Raw genomic sequence first — 17647 nt, 5'->3', positions numbered from 1 at the left:
GATCGATCTATAGAGTATAATCTTTGGCATATTGGAAAAGTATATAAAAGTATATGATGCGCGCAGAATTAGAATCTGTATATATATATATATATATATATATATATATATAGGCAGATATTTGAGAATCTAATATTGATTCATATATGGTTCGGTTTGATTCAATACCTTGGTGGAGATTTCAAAGTTCTTTTACTTTTAGCATATTTTTAAGAATCCTTTCTAAGGATTCATTCAACACGGCAGTTTTAAAATATCTCACATATATGCACATGAGTTCAATTTTGTTAGAAAATTCTCATAATTTTATCTTTAAAAAACTTAAAATAAAGTACTAGGAATTACAAAGTAGATATATAATTATAAACAATACCACCACATCAACTATCTCTACGCGCTTTTTGCCCTTAATTTATCTAGTACTGTGAGCGTATTTTTTTTTTAAATTGGAAAAATTAAAACAAAAAATCTTATAATCTAAATTTATTATATGTGCTCTACACAATGAGTTGATAATATAATTTTTCATTAAAAATAATTATTCTTTACTTCCTGTGCATTAATTCCCTTTTTGTTCTGATCACTTAACGTTGTTTATTCCAAATTATCATGATTCAGTTAATTTTTTTTCAAGGATCCTTAATTACTAGGAACTAAGTGTCTCGTTTATTTTTTAAGATGAGTTGAGATTAAAATTAAAAATTGAATAAAATATTATTATAAATATTTTTTAATATTATTTTTATTTTAGAATTTGAAAAAATTGAAATATTTATTTTATTTTATATAAAAATTTAAAAAAATTATAATAATTAAATAAAATGATGTAAGATGAGTTAAGAAATATCCTGAAAGCAAGAGGGCGATTACCTTAACATTATCGAGATTTATTAAACATTAATGCATGGAGTGTGCACAAATATTCAAAGGCGTGATCATGGGCTACACAACTGGGAGGGGGGGGGGGGGGGGGCTTCTCTTGCTGAAGAAAGTCAAAAAGTGTTGGTGAAAGCGAAAAACAAAAGCCACATTCATCCTCAGACACCTTCATCAACAATTTAGCGTTCGTTCCCAGCCCGATCGGTTGGAAGAGTAGAGTTAGACACCCACACGCAATCAGTGCCATCCTTTTTTCTAATCCCCCGTTTGGATTTTGGTGCATGAAAAGGATGGGGTTGCGACTCCATCTCCATCCTCTCAATTGATCATTTCTTTCTTCTTCCTCGTTTTTTGCATTTTGTTTTTTATATGATTCCTCTCTAGAATCATTAAATTCTCTTCCGAGACTCTTTAATATTTGTTAAAAAAATAGTAGTATTTGCACAATTTTATGCATAACATTATACATATTGATTGATAATTTTCTTTTATCAATATATATTTTTAATTTAAGTTTTAAGTTTTTGTTATTTTCAATATTTAAGATATCACGGTAAAAATAAAATTACTAGTATAAAAATGACCAGTCTGACGGAACTTGTAGAACCCAACAAACCCAAAAGGCCTTTTTACTTCGAAGTAGGTGAGGAAATGCATACGTACATGACATTTTAGATGAGTTTGAATATTGAGATAAAATAATATAATTTTAGATAAAAGTTGAATAAATTATTATTAGAATATAATTTTTTAATAATATTATTATTTTGAAATTTAAAAAAATTGAATTGCTTGTTATATTTTGTATAAAAATTTAAAAAAATTATAATAATGAGATGAGATGAAATATACTCGTTATCGGATCTTAATCTGTGATGATCGCAGACGTAATAAACTATCGGAACACGAGTACACTCCGATAACGTTCCAAGTCAAACCAACTTGCAATCAAATCTTTCAATTCATCCATCGGTGTCCTTCGAAAATTATATAAAGCAGTTTTAAGGAATTCGATCGGATTCGTGGAGAGGGCAATGAAATTCACGTCTCTCACGTCATGATTCATGTCACGCACGGATGCGTCTCCATTGGATGGATTCACTTTCCATTTTCCCATTGAAGGTTTTCTTTTTCCCAGTTCGTTTTAAGTTCCCCCAAGGGGCACGCAGTAGTTCAAATTAGCAATCTTGGATGTATTAGAATTTGCTTTTTGCTTCCCAAATCTGTTACATCATAGCCGCCAAATGCGAAAAACTTACATCTAACTACGTTCAGGTATTGAAATTAATTAAATTGAGTTGTAATTAATAATATTTTGTTGATCCCTTTGAGTTAAGTTTAACTTTTTTAAGTTGAGATAATTTTAACTTTTTACGTTAAAATATAAGAAGTAGGTTCATATGTATTTAATTTTTTTTTTATAGAAAATTAAAAAAGTAATAGATCCAACTAATAATTAGTTCGAGATGAGTTTAATTTAGTTCAACAACCAAACACAGCGTTAAATCCAAATCCGCTTGCACTGGACCATCATGGGCAATTGCAAAAGAAGAGTCAAGTTGCGCAAATTGTAGCACGACCATCTCCAAAGAACAGTCAGAAAACGCACCCCAAGATGGCTGAAAGTTTTATCCGTTCGACCATCAATATCTATAACTTACGTTTTCAAAGAAAAAGAGAAATAGTTACTTCCTCAGAGCCACAGCATCAAAGAACCATCTACTGTCCAGATACAACCTCTTCGCATCATATCATCATATCATCAACGTCACAAAGAACCCATCAAGTCCACCGATGGCACAACTACCACCAAATGGACGACAATAACAAGATAGCTATCGATACATGGTTTTTATTTTCAACTTCAGACGGTTTTGCTGCTTGACATGGGTAATAACAACAAAACTTGTTTTCAACTTCTGTGATTGGATTTTCCCACTCACCATTAATGGGGATGTGGATCCCAGCTTTGAGTGAGAGGTGCACATGTTACCACTCGGCTTACTCACCGGGCTGTGAGATTGAATAAAGATCAGAAGAGAAGAAAAAAAGTGGGGGGCCGGGGGGAGGAATTACTATTATTAGTAGAGGCGTCACAAGGACAATCAAGAGTCAATCCGGTACCTAAGCCTAACACCTAGAAAGCAACAAGTTCGAGGGAGGGAGAAGCTAAAGAGAGCAAAGCTAAAAAGAAATTACAACTTTACAAGTAGAAATGGCGGAATCATCAATGCATGCATCAAGAGTTGAGAGAGGAAACCTCAACAACCTAGCATATTCATATTGAAGCAAAGCTGTCTCTCATATCACTTATCCAACAAAGAAGAAGAAAAATAGTGAAGGGATGCAAGACATTGCCATTTTATTGTCAATGATGTTTCACTAAAATCATGCCTGTGATACACAAGTTCCCAAAAACAACAGGCATCCAGTAGCATAAGCAACAAGCATTTCCGCAACATCCCAACATGTACTACCTTTTCAAAATACTAATGATAATTAAAGAATTCCAATCACAGCTAGACCTCTAGATGAACTTTTTATCAAGAAATAGTATATGAATTCTAGAGATTACAATATTTGTTTTTTTCCTGCTGCCTTTATCTGGAAACTAAACCAACAGTGAAGATGGGAAAAATTGGAGGGGTATATTATGGCTGGGAGTATTACCTACTAACCTTATCAATACGGCCGTATAAACTTTTATCGGCATGTCTGGCACTCATATGGCTTTTCTGAACCCTTCAGGATGGAAGGCAATTCTAAATTTTTCATCACGGTCAGACAAGCTACAAAAATTCCTTCTAATGGAGACAATCCAAGCAATGTGACGGTAACGTTCAGAGGAACTTCCTTCTATAAATCCAATATGTGAAAACATTTGTGCAGTAGTTCCAAGGCTCTTGGTAGTACAATATATACACAGGTAATTGGCGAACCATCAAACAATGGGAGGAGAATATAGGAACACGGTAAGCCGTGGGGGTTAACCAGGGCAAGCCAAATCGGGCGAGACAATCACACAACTGCAGAGGCAGTGCGACGAAGATCTGCTACGCCATTGTTGAATTTCCCACTTGGCTGCCTGCCTTTGAAACTTCCATATCTCGCCGGCTTGGGCAGATAAAGAGAAAATAACATTTTCTCCAAAGTTTGCACTGTGTACTTTGCATACTTAGCGGAACTTGCATCTTGCTCCACCAAGGGCCCGTAATTCTGCATGTAGCTTCGGTAAACAGGCACAACTGCCTGCACTATAACCTGGCACGTCCTCTCTCTCAGATCCTTGTCCAATATAATCCAGTTTGACTGCTTGGTGTACATGTCATCGAAAGCTTCATTGAACGCTTTCAATCTTTTCTTGACAAGGTCACGGGCAGTGGCACGTCCACCTGAGAACATAAGCAGACCTTCCCTGCTCAAGTGACTGGGAAGCTTTCCCCAGCTCTCTCTCAAGAAGACTGTTGCATGATAATCCTTGGACTGTTCATGTTCTTTTAACCAAGAGTCTCCTAAGAGATCCCCGACCCTTGTTCCCTTCAGGTGCTTGTACAAATGACAGTGGGTATTCATTGAAAAAAAATTGGATAGGATGAGATCCTCCCCATATGCCTTCTCCCATGCCACCAAATTCAGCTCAATGGCCTTGATTATGTTTAAAACTTCACTAATAAGGAGCCTCTCCCGAAATTTCTCATGCTTCCAACTCCGATGAATGACCAGAACCTGGGTTAAGATTGACTTGTAGTCATCCCCAAGTAGTTTATTACAGTAATCAATAATGACGATCACCAATCTCGGTACACTCCCATCTGAAGGAGGCGAGGTCTGTCGCTGCAACTCAACCTGACCCAGAAGCTCCGAGAACACCTCTGCTGCCCCATCAATCACCCTCCTGATGAGATCCCTTGTCAAGTTTTGGATTTCAACACATGCTGCTCCACCAAACAACCGGTTAAAATCCAATCTCAATTTGTTCAATGATGCAAATATATCCAACAGCTTTAGCAGCTTATTGGGGTCTTTCCTGCTCTCTGTAACAGTCTTCCCAAATTGAAGAAATGCGAGAATACCAGCCTGAGCAGCTATCTTTGCAAAGCAACCCATCCACACATCTAATCCCATCCTCTCAAAAACATCAATACAAAGCTTATACTCCGCCTCAAACAAATGCTTCACTGCAAACTCCAAATGCTTACCCCACTGGGAGATATACCCCTCTATGCTTTGGACATCATTAAATTCAGATACTGAGATCTCGAGGTAATCCAAATTAAGAGACTGTAAACTTGCTCTAACATTTGAACTACGAACTTCAACGTAGATCACTATGCACTTCTCGAGTCTGTTATTAGCAATTAATCTCCCAAGAATTGCTTGCAACTTCTGAATAATAGAGACCGGTAAAGGTGATGGTGCAATGCATGCTTGCTCAACAGGGGCAGATGATGATGACATCGGAAGTGGCACACTATGTTCAGTCAAGAGCTGCCGGAACTCATTTTCCAACTTATCCAAAGCGGCATCTAAAACTCCACCATCAAGGTGAGCCCTCTCCCCATCATTCTGCAATTCTCTGAGATTTTTCAAGGAACTCTTTAAATTGGAAAGGTACCGATCATCGGCCACCATATTATCCTCCAGATACTCTACTATATCCTCCAGCCACTGAATTGCCAACCCACAATTGTCACCCAGAAACTTCAACGCCTCCTGCAGGCGTTTCAACACTGACAAGTAGCCCGGAAGATCGTTCCGGGGATCAGATAACAACGACTTTTCAAGGCCGTGAACAGCATCAAAAACCTTAAGCACCGCTGCGGCAGGGCTTACCGCACGGTTAATGTGGCCCCCGACGGCAACAAGGGCTTCCTTTTCTGCTCGAATGGGCCGGACGGCAGCTCCCAGGGAAGGCAATCTTAGGCTAATCTCTTCTAATCTAGGCCCAGATCTCTCTAAAGCTAACCCCAGGGCCTTTGATTTATCTAAGCTTAGTTTCAATGATTTGGTAGCAGATATTAAGTTACCGATCTTATCCGACAACGCCATCGGAATACAAAAACCCCAAAACCCTAAGAAAACAGAAGCTTAAACGTCTAAATCTTACGCAATAGATAAAAGCAAGTAGCTTCGGAAGACAGCTAGTACAATCAGCTGCTAGTTTTCCTAAAAGGTAATCTCGTCAATCTCTCTGGGAATCATCGAAAAAGGTGTTCCAGATCAACGGTTTTGCAAGTGTTTCTGCACCAAAATCTCGCCAAATCATAACCGAAGCGAACGCAAAGAAGTGGTTGCGGGAAATGTTACCTAATCGGCAACTACCAAGCATACGAGATGATTCTTCTTTTCAGGTGGAAAGGGCAAGAAAAAATGTGTATGCACGGGCGCGTGAGAGAGAGAGAGAGAGAGAGAGACTCACTTGGAAATGAAGAGAGTGTGAGGTGAGGAATTGGGAGAGCGAGTCGACCCGGCTAGTTGAATCGGAGGGAGTTGAACTGGAAAGAAGCGAGAGAGAGAGAATGGATTCTGAATCGGAATGATCGAATCTCCAGAGAGGATTCGCAAGAGAAGAGAAGACCCCAACAAAAAGCTGATGCCATGAGATGCTCTTTACAAGTACTCCCCTCTTCTCTTTTTTTCTTTTTCTTTTTTCTTTATTTTATATTTTGTTTTTTTGCAATTTTTTTACTTTTTATGTGACAAATCCAGTACATTCCAGTCCGATCCAGACCAGGTGCACGACAGTAAGGCACCTACCTACACGCGCGCGCACCTCCTCTCCCCTTCTCTCTCGAAATTTATTATATTTTTTCTTTACAACAAATTCTTCACTGCTTTGAGCGACGGACAGCTCGCTTGCTTGCCTGCCCTCTTCCGCCTCCAAACACTTCCACACGAAACGCAACATACTGGCTCCTCTCCAATGGGTGGTGCTCCTCTCAACCGCTGAGAGCTCCCATTAGTTTTTTTTAAGTTTTTTATTTTTTTATTTTTTTTACATGTATTTTTTAATATTTTTAAATATTTTTAAAAAAATCATATATTATTAAAAAATACTTACTTAATTATTAAAAAAAATAATAATAAATAAAAAAGTCACAATAGTAACTTTCAACAGGAGCAAAGGAAGAGAAGCATTTTCCCTCTCCAATTCTACAAGGGATAAATAAAATAAATGGAAATTTGAGACTGAAGAAAACAAAGATGCAGATTGCAGCCTCCTTTTTTTTATTCTTTTCCTAATCATTCTTTTTTTATTTTGTTGGGGTTGTTCCGAGCCACCTTCCATAAACAAAATCAGTGTTTTTACCTTTTTAGCGGTATGATTATGAGTATGATTGCTATTGTTTTTCCGTGGTGTCTCAATTAATCACATGATTACAAATCATTGCCATCCAATATTCCACGGCTTGAGTCTTGAGGGCCTAGAGTTCAAGGCCAATGCAGGCCCACTGCGCCTAGAAAACCCAATATGGATTACCATTCAATTCAAAGCTGATCGTATTTGTATTACGAGCAATTGGGCTAGTGTACTCCTTCTATACCTGACCCAAGTTCTAAAATCTACGACCCATGTGTTTACTTTTAATAAAAGTAATTTTTGAGCACGGGTAATTTTAAAAATATTATTATTTTTTAAGCTTTCTGTAAGTTTTTTCACATCCTTTCAGTAAATTTATTTTCTCCCCATGAATTAACAATCAGAAAGCAAGAATAATGTTGAATATAATCACGAATTTTGCAAGTGTTGCATATTCTTTTTAAAAGAGGGTATATTATTAAAAAATTAATTTTTTTATGAATTTTATATTTATTTATTTATTTAAAAAAAATACACAATATTTATGCATTCTATAACTACAAATATTATTTCCGGATTATATTTCGGTGAAAAATGACAGGATCGACCACAATAAACATCTCCCATATAAGAGTCGTGATGGTGATGATGCTATTGCCCATGTCCAACCGCAAAGTCATCTCTGATTGCTCGGCCCACCCCCACATCGCTCTCATAACTTTTACTATCATCGTGAAAATTATCCTCCTTTTATACTTTCTTTCAATAGGCCGGCCCAACCACTTTTATCAAATAGTATTAATATTTGTTTTTTTCTTTATTTTTTTAACAAATATCTTAAATCAAAAATATTTTTGGTGCATGTATCATACGATAATATATATATACATATATTTGCGAAACCTCCTAAAATAATATCTAAAATGCTTTTATAAAAACTTCAGTAACTTTTCAAATATAATATATATATATATATATATATATGTTTTACATCTGCTTGCCGTGGTATTTACAAAATACCTATAATTCTTTAAATTAAATATTGAGAAATGATTTATATAAGTCTCAAATAATTAAATTTTACACATGCAAACTTTTGTAAAAAAATGAACCAAACATTGAAAAAAATGTAAGAAGTAGAGTCCGACTAATTTTTTATAAAAACTTGCGTAAAACTTATTTATTTAAAATTTGTACCTAACATTACTATTAAATATTAGACGTAGAATCAAAATTAGCACAAATCTCTCTAAATATGTGTGTATATAATTAAAACCCTTGATATATATTAATGATTGAAACCTTCTCCTCGATCGTCGACCACTAAAATATATGTCCGATCGACGAAGATCAATAGCGGGCAAATTAGCTTTTGATCAGTACGTAAACTAGTCCATTAAAATATATATATATATATATATATATATATATATATATATATAAGACTTGCACACCCAGATCAATGTGTTGCATTATGCTTAGGTTATATATGCGCATGCTAAGATGTGCAGCCATTTGGAAAGAACACCGCATACCTCCTCCTAGTCTCCTAGACCAAATAACACTTGTCACCCAAGTCAGGTAACTCGTCAAAGTTTTGCTTGCGGAAGCACTTCATCTTCATCTATCTTTCGGCATCGACATCGCCATCCGAATACAGAAGTAGCCCACAGCCTTTTAAGAGCTTTAAAAGCATTACCATTGAATTCATTAAATTTATTTTTAAAATTTAATGAAAAGTATATATTTTCTATAAATATAAAACCTTCCTATTCATAATCTTATATTAGATTCATCAAAATAATAATATAATATTATTTTTTTAATAATATAATATTATTTTTTTTAATAATAATATTTTTAATTTTTTCTAATAAAATTAATGCCTTGAATCTTCAAATTTGAAGAAGAAGATAAATTTACTGCAATTAAAAGTTTAATATTTGAGTATATAGTGAATTTAATGTCAATATTTTTAAAATCATCAAATTTTAGAAATTAAACTCATTTAAATATAACTGAATCAAATACTTTTTTTTTTTTTTTTTTCAAGAAAAAGAAAAGTCTTATTTGAAGCGATTATTTGGAATAAAGTAGAGAGGAACAAGAGTTGACAAATTGATCCAACGTGAACTTTCAAGCTGCCCATGTGATCTTATTTCCCCTTGTTTGAACAGCTACATCAGACAAGCATGAAGCATGCGTCGTTTAGAACAATTCTTTTTTATATTATAATGTGAAAATACAGCCACACGTTTCTCTATTAACGTTCCAGTACGGTTTGAGCCTCTAGGGCCTGGCAATTAAGGCCGATCCCACTTTTCTACACGCAAGCCTGCTGCAAACCATTGAGGGTATTGTAGACTTGTAGGTACCTAGTACCTACCTACCTACCTGGTCAAGGCTGGCTCAGAGACCAGCATTCAATGGGGAAAACAAAATTTACCAGGCAAGAATTTTATGAAATTACCATCAAGTCAATGTATAAGCATAGTTTTTACCATCCGCCTTTTCCCAAACCTGTATGGTCCACAGGGACATCCACCAGAAAAATCTACTTTATTGGTGGGGACATGTTTCGAGTTGAAATGTTGCCTTTCAACCCAATAATGAAGACTCGTCTATAATGAAGCTCTAGTTTATTTTTAAAGTTTATCTCAATTTACCTTATCTAATAATTATAATATTTTAAAATTTTAAAATAAAAATAATATTAAATATTTTATATAACTTTTTAATTTAATTTTAATCCATCTTATCTTTAAAAAGGAAAAAAAATTAAAAATAATCATTTATGCTCTCAGGATATCACCACTCATTCTTTTTAGAGTTGTACAAATAAATTTACATATTAATCTACATATTAATATTATTATTTAAATATTTTAAATTTAAATTAATATTATTTTTAATAAAATTTATTTTATAACCAATCATATTCAATATAATAGATCCAAGACGCATAATCATTTATAATTAAATTTTTACTTCTTTTTTATATCAATTTTATAATTAAATTTTTACTTCTTTTTTATATCAATTATTTAACCAATCCTCACCCCTTCCCAAAATTTCAGTATCTATTATTAATTAAGAGAAAGTCTATTTTACTTTTCTAATTTAACACATTTATTTAACCGCTAGTTAAATTTTTTTTTGAAAATAATTTTAAATATATTGATGTATTTTTTTTATTTTTTAAATATATTTAGTCAAACTACGCCTTCCCCTAATCATAGCACGTTACATACATGATTGTGACCCATATAAATTTTGCACATAATATCCCCTTCCCTTGGATGAAAAATGACTTGACCAATGAGTAGTGTCCACCTCATCCATTCTCCAATCTTAAAAGTCGCGATGATGAGGATGACGACGATGCTGCCATGGCCCATCTCCAACTACAGAGCTATCTGATTGCTAGTCCCACTCTCCAACAACCCACCTCCCCTCCCATCACGCCTCTTTGACTCTTTCCTATTTGTGTTCCCCCCATCTTTTCTAATCCATAGTGGGCACATTAATAAGCATAACCACATTAATTAATAATTGACGATCTAAGTTCGTAATCAATTGATAAATAAATAAATTAATTAATTAATTAAACGGATTGATGACTGATGAGATTCCATTTCCACACCCACTGAAGTTATCTTGTTTAAAAATACAGCAACGACAAAATTAAAAAGAGAAAAAAAAAACGAATCACTTTACAATCCAGCCCCCTCCCACTACCTCGAAATTACGAAAGTCTACCTCGCTTTTACTGCCTGCCTTTTATTTTATTTTTTCTCACGTTGACTCGAAGACCAACCCCACACCTACACCCGCACCCACGTTCTCCTGCACCCCGGGTGCACCAGTGTGACGGTGCTCCCCTCGTAGGTTACGATCAGCATCGTCGGATCGTCCGGAGCTCTCTCCACGTGTTTCCTAGCCGGGCAGCCCCTTATCGTGCTGCACTTGTAATATCCACTGAAACAAAACAAATTGGAGAAAAAGTGTTAAAAAGATTGGTTCGTAGAAGAATCAACGGTCAGGTACGAGAGTATACAGTAGTTACCGTGGGTAGGGCGATCCCTTGATCGGTTTCTGACCGTATTTTCTCCAAGAGTACTCATCTGGTGGAATATCGGCGATTTTTGAACTGATTGCTGGGACTCTGATTGTTTTCTTTACCCGATTTTTCCTGAAAGTATTTAATAAAAATAATTATATATAAAAACTAGAGGCTAAATTCTGCTTAAAATCGCGATGTAAAGGACAAAACTGTGTCGTTTACGACGTTCAAACGTCCGGAACCGGTTTCTTTTTTTTTTTTTCTTTTTTTCCTAAACATATCCGCCCCTAAACAATAGTGTGAGTGTCGCGCGGAGGAATAGATTCACTGTTTACGAAACTTCTGGTTGACGGTTGACCCTGATCTAGGACTTTCAACTTCAACAACAGACAACTCCAGCGATTCAACTCCATCTCAATCGAGTTGTATAACTTCCTAATAAAAATTAAGGTCGTTTTTACAAGGCATCTTATTTTATTTAATTATTAACATTTTTTTAAATTCTTGTATAAAATAAAATAAATAATTTAATTTTTAAAAAAATTTAAAATAATATTAATACTACAAAATATATTTAATAATATTTTATTTAAATTTTAATTCTTATCTCCTAGTAAAAACAAAGCAAAGAGAAATGCTGTATCACAATAAAAAGTTTTACTCAAGGTCGACCGGTAAGAGTTACAGAGTAAACTCGGTTCACTCGCCCAGCTAAATCAGCCTCATGTGTTACTAAAAACGCTGAACCACTAAGGTTATGCTAAGATGCGCAGATGGTGAGGAACACGGCGTACCTTCTCTTAGAGCAGTGGCACTTGCTACCGGAGCCGGAGCCGGATAACTTGCCGGAGACATTGTCGGAGTGCTCGTGGCACCTCTTTTTGTACGGAGCCATCGAGAGCGGCGGCTTACCACCGGAAACTGTCGGTGCAGGAGCTACTAAGATCGAGGACCCTAGCTTCCCGTTCGACACGCTGCCGTCTCCGGTGATTGCCGAAGACATGAACGACGAGCTCGACGACACGCTGAAGGTCTCCTTCGTGAACTCGAGCTCGGTAGCCTTAGAGCTTGAGGAAAAACCATTAGGTTTCGTGAAGTCAAGTGTCACAGTCTGAGGCTGAGAGGGAACGAAGTTCGGCTGAGAAAGGATCGGAGCCTGATGTAAGGCCACCGGAGTTACGATCGGCGCCGGAGGCAAGGTGGGCTTAGAAGTGATCGGAGTGGGAGCTAGGGTGAGGGTCTGTGAGTGAGGGACAAAGATAGAGGCAGACGAGGATGAGGACGAAGGAGAAGAAGAGGTGTGAACGGGTCCGCGTCTGAACCGGGCGTGACCGGTCCGGTTCAGGAGACAAATGACTTTTTTGAACTTGGAAACGGTGCGGTCCGTGATATCGGTGCAGTCGGAATGATTTGGCTGGTGAGACAAGAGGCGGATCAGCTGCTCCATGCTCTTGATGCCTTGAGACGCAGCTTCTTGAATAGCCGTCTGGTCGTCCATTGACTTGGGGAAGTGCAAGAGCTCCACGGCCATTTTTCAGGCTCTATATATGGAGTAAAATAAAAGAGATAAAGAAGGAGAAGCTTTTCAGGGAGAAAAATACCAGAAACTCAACAAGTCATTGAAGTCTGAAGCGGAAGAAGACGAACGGGAAGTTTGGGAGGAAGAGTGCTATAGAGAGAGAGATGGTGGGTTATATAATGGTGTGGGAGGGGTGACCGGATGACCTGGGTAAGAAGTGGGAGGTGGAAGTCAAAGTGGGTACGTGATCTGAGGGCTGAGATGGGTTTGAAGATTTCAATGGAAGGTAAGGGAAAAAAAAAAAAAAAAAAAAACAAAACAAACAAACAGAAGTTGGACCCTTTAAGAGCTTTGTGGTGGGTCCCTAGGTTTGAAACTTTGAATAGATATTAAAAGAAGAAAGAAAGAGAGGGCTAGTTGGGTTTTGGTCTAACAAGTTGATAAATTGCTCTTCTAACTTTTCGCGGAGAGAAAAAGTAAAGGTTGACGCGTTTAGAAGAAGTAAGCTGTAAGCTTAATAAACTGCTTTCTTTAAATTGAAATTTTATTTTTACCCTTTTTTTTATATTTTTATTTATTTTTTACCTTTTAAGTCAATCCATAATTATCTACTTAGGGTGTGTTTGGATATTGAAGTGAGTTGAGTTGAGTTGAGTTGTGATGATAAAATATTGTTAGAATATTATTTTTTAATATTATTATTATTTTAAAATTTAAAAAAGTTGAATTGTTTATTATATTTTGTATTGAGATTTGAAAAAGTTGTAATGATGAGTTGAGATGAGTTGAGGTGAGTTTGGTAACCAAACACACCCTTACACTTCCGATTTTAGGAGAAATCTCAGTGCCGACATTATCTCTCGCACAAACTCCCTAGATCCTCCAAATTGCTGGAGGAGGAGGTGGGGGAGAGCTTCTACATCCCATTTTTCTCTTCTTTTTTCCTTCTCTCTTCCTTCTATCTCCGTCGCTCCTTCCCTCTTCTTCTCCCTATTATTCTTTCATTTCTCTCTTCTTTTCTTAATTTATTTTATTTCTTTTAAGACTGAAAAGATAGATCTACAGTTCTCTAGCACCTCTTGTGAGGTACAAGCAACACAAGATGTTTCTTAAGCCAATTGTTAGAAAGATAATGACAAATCACCGGATCAGATTATTCAGATCTAACTTTTATGATTGATTTTGAAGTTTACTGGAATAGATCTAAACTATAATAAATCATTTTCATATATATTTTTACTTTAATTGTTGTTTCATTTTGTTTAGTTTAAAAAAAAAAATCATCCCTTAGATGTTTTATTCGTAGAGATTATAAGTCATCTCCACCTATAGAGGGTGGGGTATGCGTCAGTGTTTTTAATTTTGTATCGTACCGACCGCTGGGCCGGTACAGGTATCGTATATGTTTCGTACCGGCCGATATTTCGGCCTTCAAAATTTATTTTTTTTCATTTTTTCAAACTACAAGCTTATTTTTTTTTTATCTCAAATTCAGATTAGGCTATTTATAATTTATATATATATATTTATATATAATTTATTCATATATCGATTATCTCGAAATAGTACGCGAAACGGTACTGGTATTGAAATATTTCGTTCCAGTACATTGATCGGTACAACTTCCGGTACGGTATTTAAAATATTGGTATGAGTCTCTGTTTTAGGCAGAGTGTTGTCTCTTATACGATTTGTCTGTAAACAGCCACTACATTAGTTACTATCATATTAGTCACAAATGAATTTGTGTACTGGTGTAACTCCAAATGCAATTGTTGGCTTGTGATTTATAAATTTTTCTGAATATATCCAATCATGGATGTAACTTTTATCTGATGAATAAATAAAGTCAATTTCTCATAAAAGAAAAATTATCTACTTACGATTTTTTATAATCAATTAGTACAATAATGTCATTTTATTAATATTTTTTAATAAAAATATAAAATAATAATATACTCTTTTGAACTAATTAGAACTATATGTATATTATTATATACACCTATATATATTAATATATGCATAATATACTCTTGCCTCCGCTGCAGCAAAATCACGATCCAACTATTAGTTAATAATTACCCTGTGAGCCTAATTTATTGTTAATTTGTCGTTTATAGTAAAACGAGGTACGTTACCTAAATTATGAAGAAGAGTAAGTTCGCTTGGGAGTTTTACAACTTGACAGGCGGAATCGAGCGAGTTATTTTAGAAATAAAATTTTATGTGTTATACTATTATCTTATTTTTATTTCATTAAATATAATGTGATATAATTATTATTATTAAATAATTATTTATTACATATATTTTTATCATATAATAGTAATTTTTATTACATAAAATAAAATAAGAGTGTGCTTTGTATCATATAATAATAAATTAAAAATCATATGCCTAATTCATCACGGGGAACCGAAGTGATAATCGCACGAGAATTTGCCGATCAAAACGGCCAAAAAAAAAAAGGTAAGTGGACACTGTGCTTGGAGGAAGAAAGCTGAGCAAAGTGGGGATCACGTGGTGTTATTTGTTTTCTTTAATCAGTAAACTGTTGGCCAATCTTTTTTTTCCTTTGTTTATTATTATTATTATTATTTGTTTTTCAACCGTCTGATTCCCCCGATGTAATCTACGGTCACAATTAAAATATTCTCGACAACCCCGAAGCGGTACAATTTGTTTCTACCACGTGGCACGAAATTTTTAAGTACTTTTTAGACTGTGGATTGAGATAAAAATTAAAAATTATTATAAAATTATTTTTTAATATTATTATTATTTTAAAATTTTAAAAAATTAAATTATATATAATATTTTTTGTGAAAATTTTAAAAAATTATAAAATAAAATGACACTTTTATTATCCAAATGTGCCTTTAATCACTTGTGAAAATTAGTTTGAACTTTGAAGCAACTGAAGAATACATCTCCCTTCCATTTACCTATATATAGTAAAACATGGTATATTTTGATTATTTGACTTTGAGAGGATTGGATAGTAAGTTGAGATAAGATGAAAGTTTAAAATTGAATAAAATATTATTTTTTAATATCATTATTATTTTGAGATTTGAAAAAGTTGAATTGTTTATTATATTTTATACAAAAATTTAAAAAAATTATAATAATTAGATGAGATGAGTGAATATCAACTCTGAATCCAAACAGAGCCTTAGAGTTTTCTTGTTATCTATTATAATTACATAAATACTATATATCTTAAATAAAAATGTTATTCCCGTTAAATAAGTTATATTCTATCTAATTGTGTTCGCGTTATGTGCATTATCTTTATCATTTTTTTTTTCCAATATTTGACTATTTAAATCAATTCGCCAATCAAATAAACAAAGTATATGAAAAAAATACATAGACAAAATATACTGCAAAGTGCAAACTTGTGATTTTTTTTTTCTTCGAAGTCCAATCATATTCATTCCAAACCATTAATATTGTTGAGTGTTTTTTACTTGCTATGATGTTAGAGACATGGTAGTAATGTGCGTTCATTACTACCCTGTCTAAGCCAATTGGATATCCTTAGAGCAAGATGCTATCATTAGGGGGTCAGACTCCACCAAAATAAACTATAATTGGGAGGGAATAAAGAATATCATAAAATGTCACTAGGCATGTCAAAAACATTAGTTTGGTTTTGTGGGATGTGAGTGCGCATCAAAGCTATTTAATCATGATTTTAAAAAATCCCATAATTGGGAAAATAAATTATATTCGGCTTCCTTTAACTAATCTCATCATAATTGTGAAAATTCGGGCTTGTTTATTTTTACAATTTCTCACAATTCATCTCATCTAATCATTACAATTTTTTAAATTTTTACACAAAATAAAATAAACAATTCAACTTTTTTAAATCTCAAAATAAAAATAATATTAAAATTATATATTTTAATAATATTTTATCAAACTTTTAACGTTAATCTCAACTCATCTCATCTACGAAAACAAACGAGACATTATATTTATTCAATTTGCACATTAGATTACCAATTAAGTCAATTTGAACGTTCAATCATTGTATTCTAGCAATTTTTTATTATCGTTTAAGATCAGATCAATGATACTTAAAAAGGTCGCGACAGATTATTTTAGTAGTGTATTGATACACGCTTGGATTTGATTCCTTGCTTGGAATATTTTTAACAAGTAGAATTGAAAGAGAACGATGTTTCAATAACTTTATGCCTTGTCTGTCTGATAAAGTCAACTGATACTACCAGTCTATCACATATTTATTTTCCCCTCGAGAACGAGACCATCACATTATTATTTATTATACAGCAAAGTTGAATTTGACCTAACCCCTATAAGGATTGTATAAAACAGATCATCATCTAGAAATCTCCCAATTTATAAGCCTCTCCCATTTGCATCTAAAATAAATTCTTCCTTTAAAATTAAGTTGTAAAAAATGTCATAACTCAATGTTTTCACAAACTGTCTCTGACGATATCGTATTGTTTTGACTGATACTCAAATTCATTTACAGCTATTCTATAATTATATTACTTCGTTATAAAATGAATTTTAGTTTTATAAAACTACTCTCTATTTATTTAGTATTTGATGATGAAATAAGTTACAAATTACTTTTTTTTTTATAATTTTATTAAATACAAAATCAGTAAATAGTAGTGAGATAGTTTGTGAATAATAGTAAAATAATTTGAGTTAATATATTTTATGAAATTTTTTTAAAAAATAATAAAATTATTATAAAATTAAAATATTATTATGATTTTTTTTTTAGGATTTAGTTTGTGAATAATAATAAAATAATTTGAGTTAATATATTTTATGAAATAAAAAAATAATAATAAAATTATTATAAAATAAAAATATTATTATGATTTTTTTTTAG

General features: G+C 33.8%; 2 protein-coding genes across 2 annotated transcripts; both read right to left on the bottom strand.

The window, feature by feature from the left end:
- Positions 1-3213: 3213 nt before the first annotated feature.
- Positions 3214-6271, bottom strand: LOC121261233 (exocyst complex component EXO70A1-like). The gene has a single exon (XM_041163489.1). It carries the CDS (start codon positions 5926-5928, stop codon positions 3898-3900), a length of 2031 nt encoding a protein of 676 aa, XP_041019423.1. The 5' UTR covers positions 5929-6271; the 3' UTR covers positions 3214-3897.
- Positions 6272-10780: 4509 nt separating this feature from the next.
- Positions 10781-12926, bottom strand: LOC121261232 (probable WRKY transcription factor 17). Its single transcript, XM_041163488.1, is given in 4 exon segments — positions 10781-11064; positions 11067-11158; positions 11247-11372; positions 12038-12926. Coding segments are annotated over 4 exon segments (1044 nt in total). The 5' UTR covers positions 12775-12926; the 3' UTR covers positions 10781-10975.
- Between the last annotated feature and the right edge of the window lie 4721 nt (positions 12927-17647).

Source organism: Juglans microcarpa x Juglans regia, chromosome 4D, assembly GCF_004785595.1.
Source record: "Juglans microcarpa x Juglans regia isolate MS1-56 chromosome 4D, Jm3101_v1.0, whole genome shotgun sequence".
Taxonomy (NCBI): Eukaryota; Viridiplantae; Streptophyta; class Magnoliopsida; order Fagales; family Juglandaceae; genus Juglans; species Juglans microcarpa x Juglans regia.
The sequence above is the reverse complement of the archived record's forward strand: the minus strand, read 5'-3'. Positions and strand labels throughout refer to the sequence as shown.

What these genes read in the sequence shown, in the direction of transcription:
- LOC121261233 (XM_041163489.1), bottom strand. Translation starts at nt 5,928, where the DNA reads ATGGCGTTGTCGGATAAGATCGGTAACTTAATATCTGCTACCAAATCA.